The sequence below is a fragment of the Carlito syrichta genome, unplaced genomic scaffold (genome assembly GCF_000164805.1).
Source record: "Carlito syrichta isolate Samal-C Ts95f unplaced genomic scaffold, Tarsius_syrichta-2.0.1 Scaffold316060, whole genome shotgun sequence".
Taxonomy (NCBI): Eukaryota; Metazoa; Chordata; class Mammalia; order Primates; family Tarsiidae; genus Carlito; species Carlito syrichta.
In genome coordinates, this window is record NW_007260156.1 from 127,385 (window position 1) to 142,617 (window position 15,233).

Here is a 15,233-nt window from a genome sequence, read left to right on the forward strand (position 1 = left end):
TGAGAAATTGAGGTTTTTCTTCTGGAATCTCAGTTCTGTTCCATTGGTCTATATGCCTGTTCTTGTACCAATACCAGACTGTTTTGATTAATTGTAGCTTTATAATAAAGTTTAAAGTCTGGGAGTGTGATACCTCCTGCTTTGTTTTTTTTTTTTTTTGCTGAGGATTGTTTTGACTATTTGTGGTTGTTTATGTTTCCATATGAATTTCTGTATTGTTGTTTCTAGGTCTGAGAAGAATGTTGCTGGTAATTTGATGGATATTGAATTACATCTGTAGTTTGCCTTAGGTAGAATGGACATTTTAACAATCATCAAGACAAAAAATCCTTTTTTGATCCTTCCAATCCATGAGCATGGAATATTTTCCCACTTGTTTGTGTCATCTTTGATTTCTTTGAGCAGTGTTTTGTAGTTTTCATTGTAAAGGTCTATCATGTCTCTGGTTAGGAAGATGCCAAGGTATTTCATTTTTTTATGTGACTATTGTGAATGGGATTGTTCTTTTTATTTGGATCTCTGTTTGTTTGTTTTTTTGTGTATAGAAATGTAATTGTCTTTTGTACATTTATTTTATACCTTGAGACTTTGCCAAAGTCCTTTATCAGTGTAAAGAGGTTTTTGACAGATTCTCTTGGGTTTTTGAGGTATAGACTCATGTTGTCTGCAAAAAGGGATAACTTGATTTCTTCTTTTCCTATTTGGGTATCCCTGATTTGCCTTCTCTTGTCTGATTACTTGGCTAAGACTTCCCAAACTTTGTTGAACAGGAGGGATGAGAGTGGGCATCCTTGTGTTCTAGTTTTCAGGGGAAATGGTTCCAATTACTGTCTGTTTAGCAGTATGCTGGCTGTGGGCTTCTCGTAGATGACTCTTACTATTTTGAGGTATGTTCCATCTATGCCTAGATGTTTGAGGGTTTTTATAAAGTAGGGGTGCTTGATTTTATCAAAACCTTTTTCTGTATCTAATGATAGAATCATGTGGTTTTTGTTTTTACGTCTGTTGATGTATTTAATTACTTTTATGGTGTTACAAATGTTGAACCAGCTTTGCATCCCGGGGATGAACCCTATTTGGACGGGGTGGATGATTTTTGAGATGTGTTGTTGGATCCAGTTTGCTAGGATCTTGTTGAGAATTTTAGCATCTATGTTCATCAAGGATATTGGCTTTTAGTTCTCTTTCTTTGTTGGATCTTTATCTGACTTGGGTATCAATGTGATTTTAGCTTCATAAAATAATTTGGGGAGAGTTCCATCTTTTTCAATTGCCTGGTAAACTTTCAATAGGATTAGTATCAGTTCCTCCTTGTATGTTTTGTAGAATTCTGCTGGAAAGCTGTCTGATCCAGGGCTTTTTTATTGTAGGTAATTTTCTTATGACATAGTCAATTTCCTGAATTATTATTGACTGTTTAGGGTATCGATTTCTTCTTGTTTCAACCTGCGGAGATTGTGTGATATCAGAAAGTCCTCCATTTCCTTTAGGTTTTCCAGTTTGATTCCCTGTATAGTAGTCTCTGCTAATCTTTTGTATTTTTTCAGGGTCAGTTGTGACTTCATCTTTTGTGTTTCTGATTGTGTATATTTGGACTTTTTCTCTCTTTTTGTTGGTCATTCTAGCTAGGGAACCATCAATCTTGTTTATCCTTTCTTTTTTTGAGTTGGAGTCTCACTCTGTCGCCCAGACTGGAGTGCAGTGGCCACTCCCGGCCACTGCAGCCTCGACCTGCTGGGCTCCGGCGATCCTTCTGCCTCAGCCTTCCAAGTAGCTGGAATTACAGGTATGTGCTACCACAACTGGCTGATTTTTTGATTTATTGTGGAGATGAGGTCTTGCCAAGTTGCCCAGGTGGGTCTCGAACCCACAGGCTCAGGCAATCCACTCACCTCAGCCTCCCAAAGCGCAGGATTACAGGCTGAGCCACCGAACCCATCTTGTTTATCTTTTCAAATAACCAGCTTTTTGTTTCACTGATTTTTTTGTATTATCTTTTTGTCTTCTGTGTCCCGAATTTGGGCTTTTACTTTGGTGATCTGGATTCTTCTGCTGATGTTAGGGTTTTGGTGGTCTCTCTTTTCCAGCTTCCTTAGGTGACTTGTTAGGCTGTTAACTTGTGATCTTTCCATTTTCTTCATGTGCGTTTGTAGAGATATGAATTTCCCTCTTACTACTGCTTTCATGGCATCCCAGAAATTCAGTAAGATGTTTCTTCATTTTCATTTGTTTCCAGTTATCTTTTAATCTCTGTTTTTATTTCCATGTTGACCCAGGAGTTGCTTAGTATCATGCTTTTTACTGTCTATGTCTTTGTGGGTTTTGGGGAAACTTTGTTGGTATTGATATTTATTTTTATTCCACTGTGGTCTGAGAAGGTGCATGGCAAAATTTCAGTCTTACGAAGTTTTTAAATGCTTGATTTATGGCTAAGGATGTGGTTGATCTTAGCGTATGTTCCATGTGGCGATGAGTAGAATGTATATTCTGTGGTCATTCGGTGGAGTATTCTGTAGGTATCAGTTAAGTTCATTTGGATGAGTCACATTGAGGTTCCGGATCTCCTTGCTTATTTTTTGTCTTGATGATCTGTCTAGGGTTGTGGGTGGGTTATTAAAGCCCCCAGCTATGATAATGTTAGAGTCAATATCTTTTTTAAGTTTGCCTGGAAGCTGCTTTATGAAAGTTGGTGCTCCTATGTTGGGTGCATATATGTTTAGGATGGATATTTCTTGTTGTTGGATTGAACTTTTTATCATTTTGTAGTGACCTTCTGTATCCTTTTTAATTTTTGATAGCTTAAAGGGTATTTTGTCTGATACTAAGATTGCAATTCCTGCTTTCTTTTGTGTTTCGTTTGCCTGAAATTTTGCTTCCCATCCTCTTACTTTGAGTACATGAGTGTCCTTTCTGGTAAGATGAGGCTCTTGGAGACAATATATTGTTGCTTCATGATATTTTATCCATTTTCCATTTTATGTCTTTTCAGTGGTGCATTTAGTCCATTCACATTCATGCTAATTATTGAAATGTGAGAGTTTATTCCTGTCATGAGGGCAAGAGGGAAGTGGAGAGAGAGAAGAGTATGAGGGAAAACAGACAGATGTACCGACTAACAAATGAAATGAGGCACAAAGAAAAGATTTTAAAAAACTAAAACGTATAGACAATCATACAAACACACAAACCAATAAAAACCTTCCTATTGATGTACTCTTCCCATACACAAACAGGAAGTATAATGAAAAAAAATCAGTAAAGTAACAGAAACAAAACAAGTATGAAAACATTATCAAAAACAGAAAGAACAAGAGAAAAAAAACTAAAAAACAAACAGAAATGAGCAGAACGAACAAAAAATAAAAATTTAAAAACAATGAACCAAACTCACTCAGAGGTCATTCCTGTAAGTCCAACATCCTTTCAGCTCTGATCTCTAGCTCTCAGTGCAGGTTGATAGGGTTGCTTACAACTTGGGTCAGATGCGCTAGGCGTACTGTGGAAGGAGGATGGATTAGATCCGGACTCACCTGGGTTGTTGCCTGTGAAGTCTGCCACTCAGATCTGACCTGTCTGTATCTGATCCAGCATGGGGAGGGGCTTCTGTCTCTCCCATGAAATTATGTTAAATCCCAAGTTGGAGGCTGGGCGGAGCTGGGTAGAGTTCTGCAGGGCAACGCAGGTTTCTGCCTGGTCCTAGGACAGAGAAAATGGCTGAGGTTGGCGTTTCTTCACTGGGCATGGGGCTCTTCTCTGGCTCTCCCCCATCTTCTCTCTCCACTGATCGGATCCAGGGCTCCAACTGATTTGCTATAACAGGTGATGGTGTTGGCCAGGTGATGAGAAGCAACTGGATTCGGCAGACTTTTCTCAGGAGTACCCGTGGCTCGAATCTCAGGGTGGTGGGGGCTTGCAGTCATCTTCAGAGGGGGGCCCGGATTCATGAACCTGAGTCTCCCCTCAGACTGACTTTCACTCTCCCACCAGCACATGCCTACTCACGCAGAGAGTCTTAATGGACACAGTCTGACTTGTTCAGTCACCATCTTGTCCTGTCCCCATTACACTGATTTTCATAATGACTGTAATAATTTACAGTCCCACCAATAGTATGTAAGTATTCCTTTTTCTTCACATCCTTTCCAACTTATTTTGTCTTTTTGATAATAATCTTTCTAATTGGAGTGAGGTAGTATCTTGCTGTGGTTTTGATTTGCATTTCCCTGATGATTAGGATGTTGAACATTTTTTTCATGTACCTATTGGCCAAATATATGTCTTCTTTTGAAAAATGTCTTTAAAAAAAATGTCTTTTGCCCATTTTTACATTGGGGTTTTTTTTTTAGTCGTTGTTTAAGTTCCTTATATATTCTGTATATTAGCATCTTGTCACATGTATAGTTTGCAAATATTTTCTCCCATTCTGTAGGTTGAATCTTTACTCTGTTAATTGTTTCCTTTGCTGTGCAAGAGCTTTCCAGTTTGATGTAATCCCTTCATTCTTGTTTTTGTTGTCTGTGCTTTGAAGCATTATTAAAAAAACTTTGCCTAACCCACTGTCACAAATAATTTACCCTGTGTTTTCTTCTATTAGTTTCATAGTTTCATGTTTTGTATTTAAGTATTTAATACATTTGAGTTGATTTTTATATATGGTGAAAAGTAGTGGTCTACTCTCATTCGTTTGCATGTGGCTATCCCCTTTTCCCAACACCATTTATTGAAGAAATTGTCTTTTTTTAGTGTGTGTTCTTGCTGTCTTTGTAGAAAATCAGTTGGCTGTAGGTGCATGAATTTACTTCTGGACATTCTAATCTGTTCCATTGGTCTGTGTGTCTCTTTTATGCCAATATCATGGTGTTTTGGTTACTGTAACCTTGTATATTTTGAAGTCAAGTAATGTGATATCTCTAGCTTTCTTCTTTTTGCTCAGTATTGTTCAGGCAATTTGGGATCCCTTGTGGTTTCATATGAATTTTATGCCTGTTTTTTCTATTTCTGTGAAGAATGTCATTGGTATTTTGATAGAGTTTGCATTAAACCTGTAAATTGCTTTGGGTAGTATGGCCATTTTAATAATATTAATTCATTACTATATTTTTGTGAGTTATTTTTTAGTGGTTGATTTAGGGCTTACTATATATCTCTTAACTTATGACTCACTCACTTCAGATTTAAACTGACTGAATTCCATTAAGGTATAGAGGCCGATTCCTGTATTTTCTATTCCCTTTCACCTTTTAAAATTCTGTTATTGTTCATATCATGGCTCTATGTGGACATTGCTGTAATTATTACTTTACATATATAAATTGATATATTTTTTAAAAGCTGAGAGAAGATATATATTTTTAATGCTTATAATTGGAATCTTTTTATTTATCTTTTTTTGTCCTTTTCATGTGTTTCTGTGGATTTGAGTTATCATCCGATATCATTTTCTTATGCCAAATGCAACTTTTCTTTCACCATATCCTTGGTGCTGTTATTGGCAGTTATATTACATTTTTGTATATTGTAAGCCTAACAATACAATTGTATACACATTATTTTAAAAATTGCTTTTAAAATCTGTTATAAGGAGAAATATGCATTTTAATACTGTCTTTTATAATCACACAGTTCTCTTTCCCAATGCTTTTTGTTTATGAATTTGAATTACTGTCTAGGGTCACTTGCTTTCAGCCTAAAGTACTTATTTTAGTATTTAGTGAAAGCTGCTTTTGCTATCAACAGATTCTCCCAGTTTTTGTTTATATGACAGTATCTTTATTTTGTCTTCATTTTTTTGAAGGATAGCTTTGATGGATATAGGATTCTTGGTTTTATAGCTTTTATTTTTCCTTGAACCCTTTGTGATATACTTCATTTTGGGGGGAATGATAAATCAACTGTTAATCTTCTTGTGGTTTCCTTATAAGTGATAAGACATTTTTCTTTTGGCATCTTTCAAGATCGCTTTTTTTCCCCTTTGACTTTCAGCATTTTAACTATGATGTGTCTTTGTGTGGATCTCTTCACATTTATATTTGGAGTTTGTTGAGCTTCTTGGATATGCGTATTAATGTTTTTAAAATCAAATTTAGGGAGTTTTCTTTAATTTTTTTCTGCTTCTTTCTCTCTCTACTTTCTATTGCGCCATTGCACATATGATGGTGTACTTAATGGTGTTCCTCATTTTTCTGAAGTTTTGTTATTTTTAATTTTCTTTATTCTTCAGATTGCATAGTCCTTATCAATCTGTCTTTAATTTCTCTATTTTGCCAACTTAGGTCTACTGTTAATCCCTGTAGTGAATTTTTATTTTTACCTATTGGATTTTTCAGTCCCATAATTTGCATTTGGTTCTTTTTAGATTTCCTGTCCCTTTATTGATATCATCTATTGATGAGATTAACTCTTCCTTTAGTTTTCCTTTAGTTTTTAAAATATATTTATATTGGTTAATTTGTAAAGTCTGACATCTGCTTGCTTTCAGCAAGTAGTTTCTCTTGCCTACTTTTTTTTCCCTGTGTGTATGTCACTTTTTCGTTGAATGTGTCATTTTTTGTTGTGTTGTTGAAAACTCTTTTAATATATGTGTTAGGAACTCTGAGCACTGGTCTTCTTACTCATGGGCTTGCTATTTTTGTGTGTTTATTTGTTTAATGATTTGCTAGAGTATTTTAGTGATGTCTGTTTTCCTCACCTCCACACACTGAAAAGTCTCACATGTTGCTCCTTAGAGAGTATGGCTTTGGGCATATGCACAGTAATCCTGGGATGACAGTGGTTTTCCCAGGACTCTACCTAATTTTTTGATCACACCTCTCTGTAAGTTCCACTAACTTTTGGAAAAATTCTGTATTGTTTTCCACAATGCACCTGGGTTTAAATTTCTGCACAGACTGATCCAATTAAATTCCAACTCATTTTCAGGAGTGGTTTGAGGTTAGTGTTTTAATTTTGTTCTGACCACAGACAGGTTCTTTTCAACTGTCTCTTTTTTGGTTTTCGATGGCATACTATCTAGGCTTATGCCTATAATGAGACCACCAGTCTCTTTTTATTTGCTTTCCACCAAAAGCCTTCATTATTGTTTAGGACATTAGTCTTGATTTTCCCCATCTCTATGTCAAATACAATTAATTTCTTTAAGGGAGAGTTTTGGAGCTATTTCATGCCCTGCCTTTCCCCTTGGGTAAAGCTCTGAAATCTATAATCATGCTACCTTTCTTATTGTTGATAATGGAAATTTGTGTTTCTGCCTTTTTATCCTGATTTCCTGATTAGTTTGACTAAAAGTTTTTCAATTTTATTGGTCTTCTTAAAGAATTAGCTTTTAGTTTTCTTGATTACTTCTTTTTTATTTTTGTTTAATTGGTTCTTTGATCTTAATAATTTTGTTTCTTCTGCTTATTTTGGTTTTAATTTCCTCTTCTCTTTCTGGTATCTTAAGGTATAAGCTGAAATCTCAAATTTTTTCTTCTTATTTTTTTTTGTTTTGTTGTTAGATTGGAAAGCACAGTTTATTTAGAAAGTAGATTAGAGAGAGAGAGGAGATTCACCTTCCCAAGGTAGAGGAGGAGGCCAAAGCTTAGGGAAGCATGACCAGACCAGTTTAACAAAAGCAAATGGTGGCCAAGCAAAGGCCTCTTTCTTCATTTCTAATCTAGATATTTAACTATAAATTTCCTAAGTACTGCTTCAGTGGCATACCACAAATTCTATATGTTGTGTTTTCATTTTCATCCAGCTCAAAATTCTTTCCAGTTTTCCTTTTTTATTTTCCTTTGATCTATGGATTATTAAAAAATTTAGTATTTGGTTTTTAAATATTTTGGAATTTTCCAGAAGTTTTTTTTGTTATTTATGTCTGATTTAATTCTGTTGTGGTTAACAACAACAACAAAAAACTAAACCAAAGCAAGCCAAAACAAAACATACTTTGTATGTCTTGAATCTTTCTAAGGTTATGAGGACTTGTTTTATAGATAAAAATATGGTGAATTTTGGTCTGTGTTCCATGTACTCTTAAAAAGAATGTGTATTCTGCTGTTGCTAGTTGGAGTGATCTATAGATGCCAATCATAGCAAGTTACTTGGTAGTGTTGTTCAGATGTCCTATATCCTCGCTGATTTTCTGTTTAGTTATACTGTCAGTTACTGAGACTGTAACATTGTAATATTTTATTGTCTACAAAGCCTGGGACAGAACCTTGTACTGTAAGTGCTTTGTGAGTGTTGAATTATGTCTCTTACCTCTTCTCTTTTGATCTCAGTCATCATAGTGACTATTTAGCGAAAAAATGATGGCAGTGTGAGAACTATTGTTTTATGTATTTAGCTGACCTTAGTGTGTATTTGAAAGTTATATTTAGATGAGATGCCTTTTCGGTGAAAACATCCACGCTTTTGCTTTTTGTTTGATGTATTTTATTTGGAAACAGTTATAACAATAATTAATCTGTGTGTGCCATAAATGTCTCTGAAGTTTAGCTATAAATTAAAATTGTGATTCAAATATCATTGAGCTTTGCTTTGACTAGGCACATACAATACACATTTAATAAAGGTTATATTATTTTAAAAGTTTTTAATTTTCAAATACACTCATACTTGTTACCAAATGCATGCCATTTCTGTTTATCTTGGGACGTTAACTGTTTAACTTTTTCCCCTTATGATAGTCATTTAGATAACTTATGTGATTTTTTTTTTCAGAGTCATAAACATTCTACATGTATACGGCCATTTCTTCCTTATTTCAATGTGTCACAACAGTTTGCTACCTTTGTTCTTAAGGGATCTTTTGTAAGTAATATGTGTGACTATTATTTTGGTTTTGATTTGAAAATTTATGTATTCTATCACAGGCAGCAGTTCTTAAGTGAAGTGAAGAATATTACGAACTATTATCAGTTTGTATATGAATGGACAAAGGCCCTCATGTCTTCTATCTCCTGATTGACCTTAATTAAAGAGGGCAGAACCAATAGGAGGCAAAGCTCTCTGTGGCTCAAGGAGCACTTAGAAAAGCCTCTTGCAAGAAAGTTGTTCTTGATGGTGGAAGAAAACTTTTAAACATTTATCTTTATATTGAAAAATTTAAAAAAATACACCAGATTCTTGTTGTTTTCATCAACTGTTAGATTTGAATTGAGAAAATGCAGTACCCTTTCTGATTATTAATGGCATAATAATTATTTTTAATACCAGAGAATTCTTAAAAAGTTCTTCCACTGGTATAATAGTGATTATTTTTGAAGCAAAAACACTAAGGTCTGTTTAAACATTTGCCAAAATTCTTTAGCATTTATAGAAAATAAAGTATTTGCTTGAACAATGTTTTCCTATTTTCAAAAGTGTTACTATTTAAACATTGAGGTGATTCTTTTGGTGAATAGATATAGCATGCACATTGTCAATGGCTCATTCTTATTGCTACTGTTCTTGTAAATTCTCATGGAGGATATGATGAATCCCTCAGCCATGCTCTGTTGTCTTTTCTTTCCAGAGTAAAATACCGGAGCTGCAGGTGTGGTATACCAAACTTGGAAAATCATCTGAACGAGTTCTTTTTAAGCAACTGGATTCCCTATGGGTAGTTTTAAAATAAATTCCTATATTTGGGGTATTGTAACAATAAAACAGTGAAAAGGAACAGAAATTTGATTAATGAATTGAGAATTTTTAATTTATTATTGATTTTATGACTGAATCATAGTGGAGATAAAGTTGTTTGCAAATCTTTTTCTTTTTCCTTTAGGTAGAAATTATCTTCAAGGCAGCACAGAAGTTTGTGTGTTTATAGGTGTGCTTTGCCCTTAAATATTTAGCCTGTGTTTTGGTTGGATGGTGCCACCATCACGTGGCTGCCTTGGCCAGAAGTTTGACTTTCGTTTGAGACTCTGTGTTTTCCCACTCAGCCTCTCTATCCTGCCAGTAGTTGAGTGTAGACAATTCCATCCACATGTTTCTCTTACCTATTCTTTGTTCTCCATTCCCGCTGCTCCTGCTTGCCACACTGCTACTGAATGATGAGTCTAAGAGACAGGTCTGATTTTTGTCAGCAGTGTGCTCAGAGTGCCTCAGCGACTCTTTCCTGAAAGTTCATGTAGCTTAGCATAGTACATGACCCATATCACCCCCTCATGAGGTGGAAGACTGCCTTCCTTCCGAGGTGTATATCCCATGAAATGGGCCTCTTCACAAACAGAACTTCTTACGTTTCAAAGTGTGGCATGCCTGTTCATTTACGTTGTGACTTGGCACATATTTTTCCTCCTCTTAGAACAACTTCTTCTCATATCTTTGTCATCTTCTGAGACTCAGTTCAAGCATCCTTTCCACTGAAGCTTTTCCCACCAGTCTTAGCTCATACTTGCTTACATCCATGTACTCACTAGTTAAACTCTTTTCCTGCTACATTGTACACCTTGAAAACTGGGATCCTTTAATGCCTGGCACCCACTGCAGTGCTATGCCTATAGTGGTTTCTCAGGAAAGATTTCAAAGAATGAATTGGCCCAAGCAAATATATTTCTTCACCTAATTGACACAAATCTGTTAGTTTGTCTGGTTGTTATTAATGCTCTGATAATCAGCTCGTCACTATTAATGATAGAACACCTGTTATATATTAAGTTCTAAAAGAGAACAGTTTCTGCTTTTTGTATAACAAATTACTAGGAATAGCATGATGAAGTTGATATTCCCCATCGGAAAAATAATATCATTTCAGGTTATTCCTGAGCCTGAATATAGCATCAGATATTTTATACACCTGGCAATCAATTTACTGTTAAAGCAATTTACTATTAAATCATAACTCCTTTAATTCAAAGTAGAAAAAAACCCAACGTTTCATAAAATAGGCATATGTTTAATGTCTCCATTAATTATGCAAGAGATTCCAAGCTCCTCAGTTAGCATTGAGCAACTATGATATGGGAGTGCTTCGTACACTGAGCTAAGCACTTTAAAAACATTATCTGGTTTAATCCTCACAATAGCACTATGAGATATGTATTTTTTTCCTCATTTTGTAGATGAGGAAATTGTGGCTTAAAGAGATTAAGTTGCTGGGATCATAGTGTGACAGAAGCCTGCCTTGCTAGTTGAAATGTATATTGAACATATAATGAGCAAGATTTGAGCCAACAGTGTTTCTACTCGAGTCAAGTTCTAAGAGAGAAGCAAGCAGGTCTCTTAGCTGCACACATTGAATGTACACAAGCTGAACTTACAGCCTCAAGGAAAGGCTAAGAGAGATAGGCTTTGGGATCACCTGGCCCTTCTTCCTTCCATGAAGTGAAATTCTTTAAAGATCCTTCCTGTGAAGTGTAGTTTCATAACATCTTCTAATATCCTTAAGAAACATGATTCTGAGGACCATGGTATTGGTGAGGCTTTTGCAAGTGTTTAGGAAGTCCTGACAGAAATGAGTTGGGCTTTTCTTTAAGTTTTTTTTTTTTTTAAGTGATTTTGCCCTAAAGAAGTGAACTGTGGTACCTGGCTCCTGAATACGGTCCTGTCTTGCTTTTCAGCTCCTGGACAGCAGAGGTAGCTTCACACTAAAACTGCAGGAGGATGAGCTATTCACACTCACCACTCTTACCACAGGCCTCCGAGGCAGCCACCCACCTCCTCCACAGTCCCAGTCCTTCCCAAGTTCCTACAAGGATGATTTCAACATTGGTATGTACTTTTCACGAAAACCTACCTTGGTCTCCATCTTTATTGGTAGTGGGTCAGTGTCTTCCTGTCAGCTGGGTACATGACAAAGTGTCTGTCATAAGCACGTTCACTTAGCTCTTGAATCTACATGGTGACAGGAGACCCTGATTTTTTAATTACTTCAGGGTGAGTCTCAATTTGAGGACCTTGTGATTTTCAGTGCCAGGAAAATGTAGAGGTCAGTCAGAATAAAAGTTTTCATTCTGACTTGTTTTTGGTGAAATGTAAGCTCTGTAACTTTGCTAGTGCTCATTTGCCATTGCTGACATCTTCCTTTTGTGTGGAGGTTGAGGCACATTCATCTCTGACTTCCCATGGTGCTGCTGCACTGAGTGCTTATGGGAAGGTCTCATTGTGTCTGAGAGTCCTAGAAAGATCTATCCTAAAGTTGTCAGGATAGTTTTTGGTTATAGGTAATTTAGGAAACCATTTGGAAAAGAAAATTAGGAGTTATTCTAGTTTTATTCTTAAGTCATTCAGTAAACAGACAGTTGTTGACTGGCAAGTATGTGGACTATGTAGGATTATGGCATTCATGGACAGGGTCAGTTAGTTCTGTAATCTGTGGCTATAAGAGAGTAATAGGGAGGGAACTGACATTGCAGAAGTGTCACCGTCACTTGAACCTCCTATTGGCTGCAGAGGTGCTTGTTCTAGCAAAGATGGACACTCCTTCCACCCCTCCTGGTCCTTGCTGCAGGCTTCTGGCTCCCTTTCTCAGGAAATTATTTGCTAATTGATTGGAGTCTAAGTCCCTTTGTATTGTGTACCTGAGTCCTCTCATTTGTTTGGATAATATGGAAAGCAGTGACTCTCAGGGAAGCTTGTTGGCTTGTTTACCTACAACTCTGAAATAGCCTCTTATAGAAATCCATTAATTTTGCAAAACACAGGTGTTTTCACAATCTGTTGTTCAGTTCTGCGTGGATGAAGGTGAGTCTTCTTGCCTTCACTAGGTGTGGAATTCCCATGGATGTTGTGTAGTTAATGAAACTGAAGAACTTCTGTCAGCACCAGAACTAGTAACTCTGTGACCTTGAAGACTAAGAGGCAATTCTAAACTTTCAGATCTAAAATGTAATAATGCTTTATTGGGTATAAAATGAATTAAAAACTTAAGTTCACAATTATAAGCCAGGCTCTGGAATTACTTGAAAGGGTTTTTCATCTCTCAACTGAGGTAGAGAGGTGAGAACACTTGGAGAAGCATGAAGCATGAAGAGGAAATAGCTGGAAGGAATCATGACTAAAATTGCTCTTCTATAGCCTTCATTATTGTAGGACAACTCTTTAGTAAAACTGAAAAGGGATTGATAGGCAGGGCCCTGAACTTTCTTGCCCAGTTTAGAAGCAGAAAAAAATCCATGAATCCTACTTAGTATAGTGTTAGGTTGGTGCGTTGTTGTCGTGGGAAAGATGCAAAGAAGTGCGCAAGGAGTAGTTTAGAAAAAGTGTGTTTAGACAGTAAATTAGAGAAAAAGGGTAGATCCACCTACTCAGGATTGAAGATGGGCCAAGCACCGAGGAATCTTCTGGCCCTGAATGTTTGAAGCTGATGCTTAGAAAGCTTCCTTAGAAGGCTGGGAACAGAGCATTCGCGGGAAATAAGGGGGGAGGGGTGGCGGTGGGTGTTGTCATGGAGATTGGCTATTCAGGACAGCAGCAGCCAGATAGTTGTTTAGTAGGCAGGGAGAGTAGGCCAAGGTTTGTAAAACAAAGTTTCAAGACACAAACATAAGTTTTGAACGTCCTTGGATTTAGGAACAAAATGACATTTAGCTGGGAGTGTGCCTTTCATGGGAAAATTGTAGGAGGGCTGGAGCCAAAAATGCGAGCCAACACCAGCTGCCTGCCTGCAGTGGCCGAGATAACCCCATTTTTTTGGTCCTCTCAGTAAACCTCTTTCATGGTCTCTCTGCTCATTACTGTGACCAGTGGTTTGGAACCGTGCCTGACAAATGTTAGAAATAACAAAACTATCCCCCATCGTGCCCTTGCCAGGTACCGGCTCATGTGCACACACCATCTTCTCATTTCATTATCCTGTCCTCCTGCCCACCTAGAAATGAAGACACTTGACGAGATCGGGTGCATTAAGGGTGGATGGCAGGAGACAAAAGAAACATGAGATGCAGGGCAGCTGAATAACTTGCCTAGGGTGGCAGACTGAACTAGCATTTGAACCTAGGTCTGACTCACTCTCAAACTCATGCTGATCCCTCTTCACCAAATCCATGGATCAAATATTACTCAAAGTCTGTATGTCAGACCCATGACCTTGATATGCAATAGTAATGGTATAAAAATCATCATCTTTTGATTAGGCATGGACCCCAAACTTTGACAAGTGGTAAGTATTTTTTATTTATTTGAAAACCTTCTAAAGTGTTTCGAAACATGCCGTACAACGTCAGGGAGGAGAGATTCTGTGGGAGTTTGGTACTAACAGAGACTGTTGTGTCCTGCACAGATTACCCATTTTTTAGTGAAGCTCCGTACTTTGCTGACCAGACTGGTGTGTTTGAGTACTTCACGAACATCGAAGACCCTGGGGAACATCGCTTCACACTGCGCCAGGTTCTCAATCAGCGGCCCATCACCTGGGCTGCCGACGCATCCAGCACTATCAGTGTCATAGGAGATTACAACTGGTATGTAAGGTTGGTGCCCACACTGTGGCTCTGGGTGGTAAACCATGGAATGTTTTCAGGTGCATTTTGAAGCAGAGTTTTCAAGGGTCCTCCTTGTCCAGGAACCTAATAGATGTGTAATAGTGGTGAGTATCACAGTTACCACAAAGCTGCAAACTATTTTTTTGCTGCCTCTGTGTTGTTCCCTCATATTTACCCCATTAAGTAGTGATTATTGCAGGAGTGATTTGATTTTAATATAAAAATTGAAGACTTTTAGACCCAATTATAATTTAACATTTATTTATAAATAGACTTTGTGACATAAGTGTTGCTTTTAAGTTTTTGTTTTGCTGGAGAGTTGATTTGTTGATCTGCTGTTGCCATCTACTGGGATGATAGCAGAATTACAGCCTTAGTGTTTGCCAAAGATCTATTTACTGAGTAACAGTAGATGGCAATAGCAAAAAGCAAGTCAACTTCCATTGCCTGGTGAATTTAATCCCTTTTTTAGGTATCTGGTAAAGAGACAAGTTGTAGTTCTTACTCACATAAATATAATGCCAAGCCAAAACTTGACCTTGCACTTTAATTTAGTTATAGAATTTCAGTGTGCTGCCTTATTCTATTTTAAGTGTTTCTTTTCCATCTTTTCTTAAAACTAGTGTATTCCACTGTGGACACACACATACAAGCACACACACACATTCCAGGTTGAGAAGTAGTACTAAGAAAGTCAACCCACCAAACAGCTGTATGTGATACTTGGAAATTGGACAAGGTAGAGACTAATTCTGGAAAGAACCTGGAATTGCCTGTCTGTGTGATGTCCAAGAAGTCTAAGTCTTTTTTCTTTCTGCAGTCCCTTACTCTCAGTGGTAAATC

General features: G+C 37.0%; 1 protein-coding gene across 2 annotated transcripts in view; it reads left to right on the forward strand.

Moving 5' to 3' along the window:
- The window catches only part of GALC (galactosylceramidase), a 62,750-nt gene that overhangs the window by 35,936 nt on the left and 11,581 nt on the right, over positions 1 to 15,233 (forward strand). For both annotated transcript variants that reach the window (XM_008073756.2, XM_008073757.2), the window contains 4 exons: positions 8,704 to 8,793; positions 9,497 to 9,583; positions 11,529 to 11,679; positions 14,189 to 14,369. In XM_008073756.2, the coding sequence (XP_008071947.2) occupies positions 8,704 to 8,793; positions 9,497 to 9,583; positions 11,529 to 11,679; positions 14,189 to 14,369 (509 nt within the window). The remainder of the gene's footprint in view (positions 1 to 8,703; positions 8,794 to 9,496; positions 9,584 to 11,528; positions 11,680 to 14,188; positions 14,370 to 15,233) is intronic.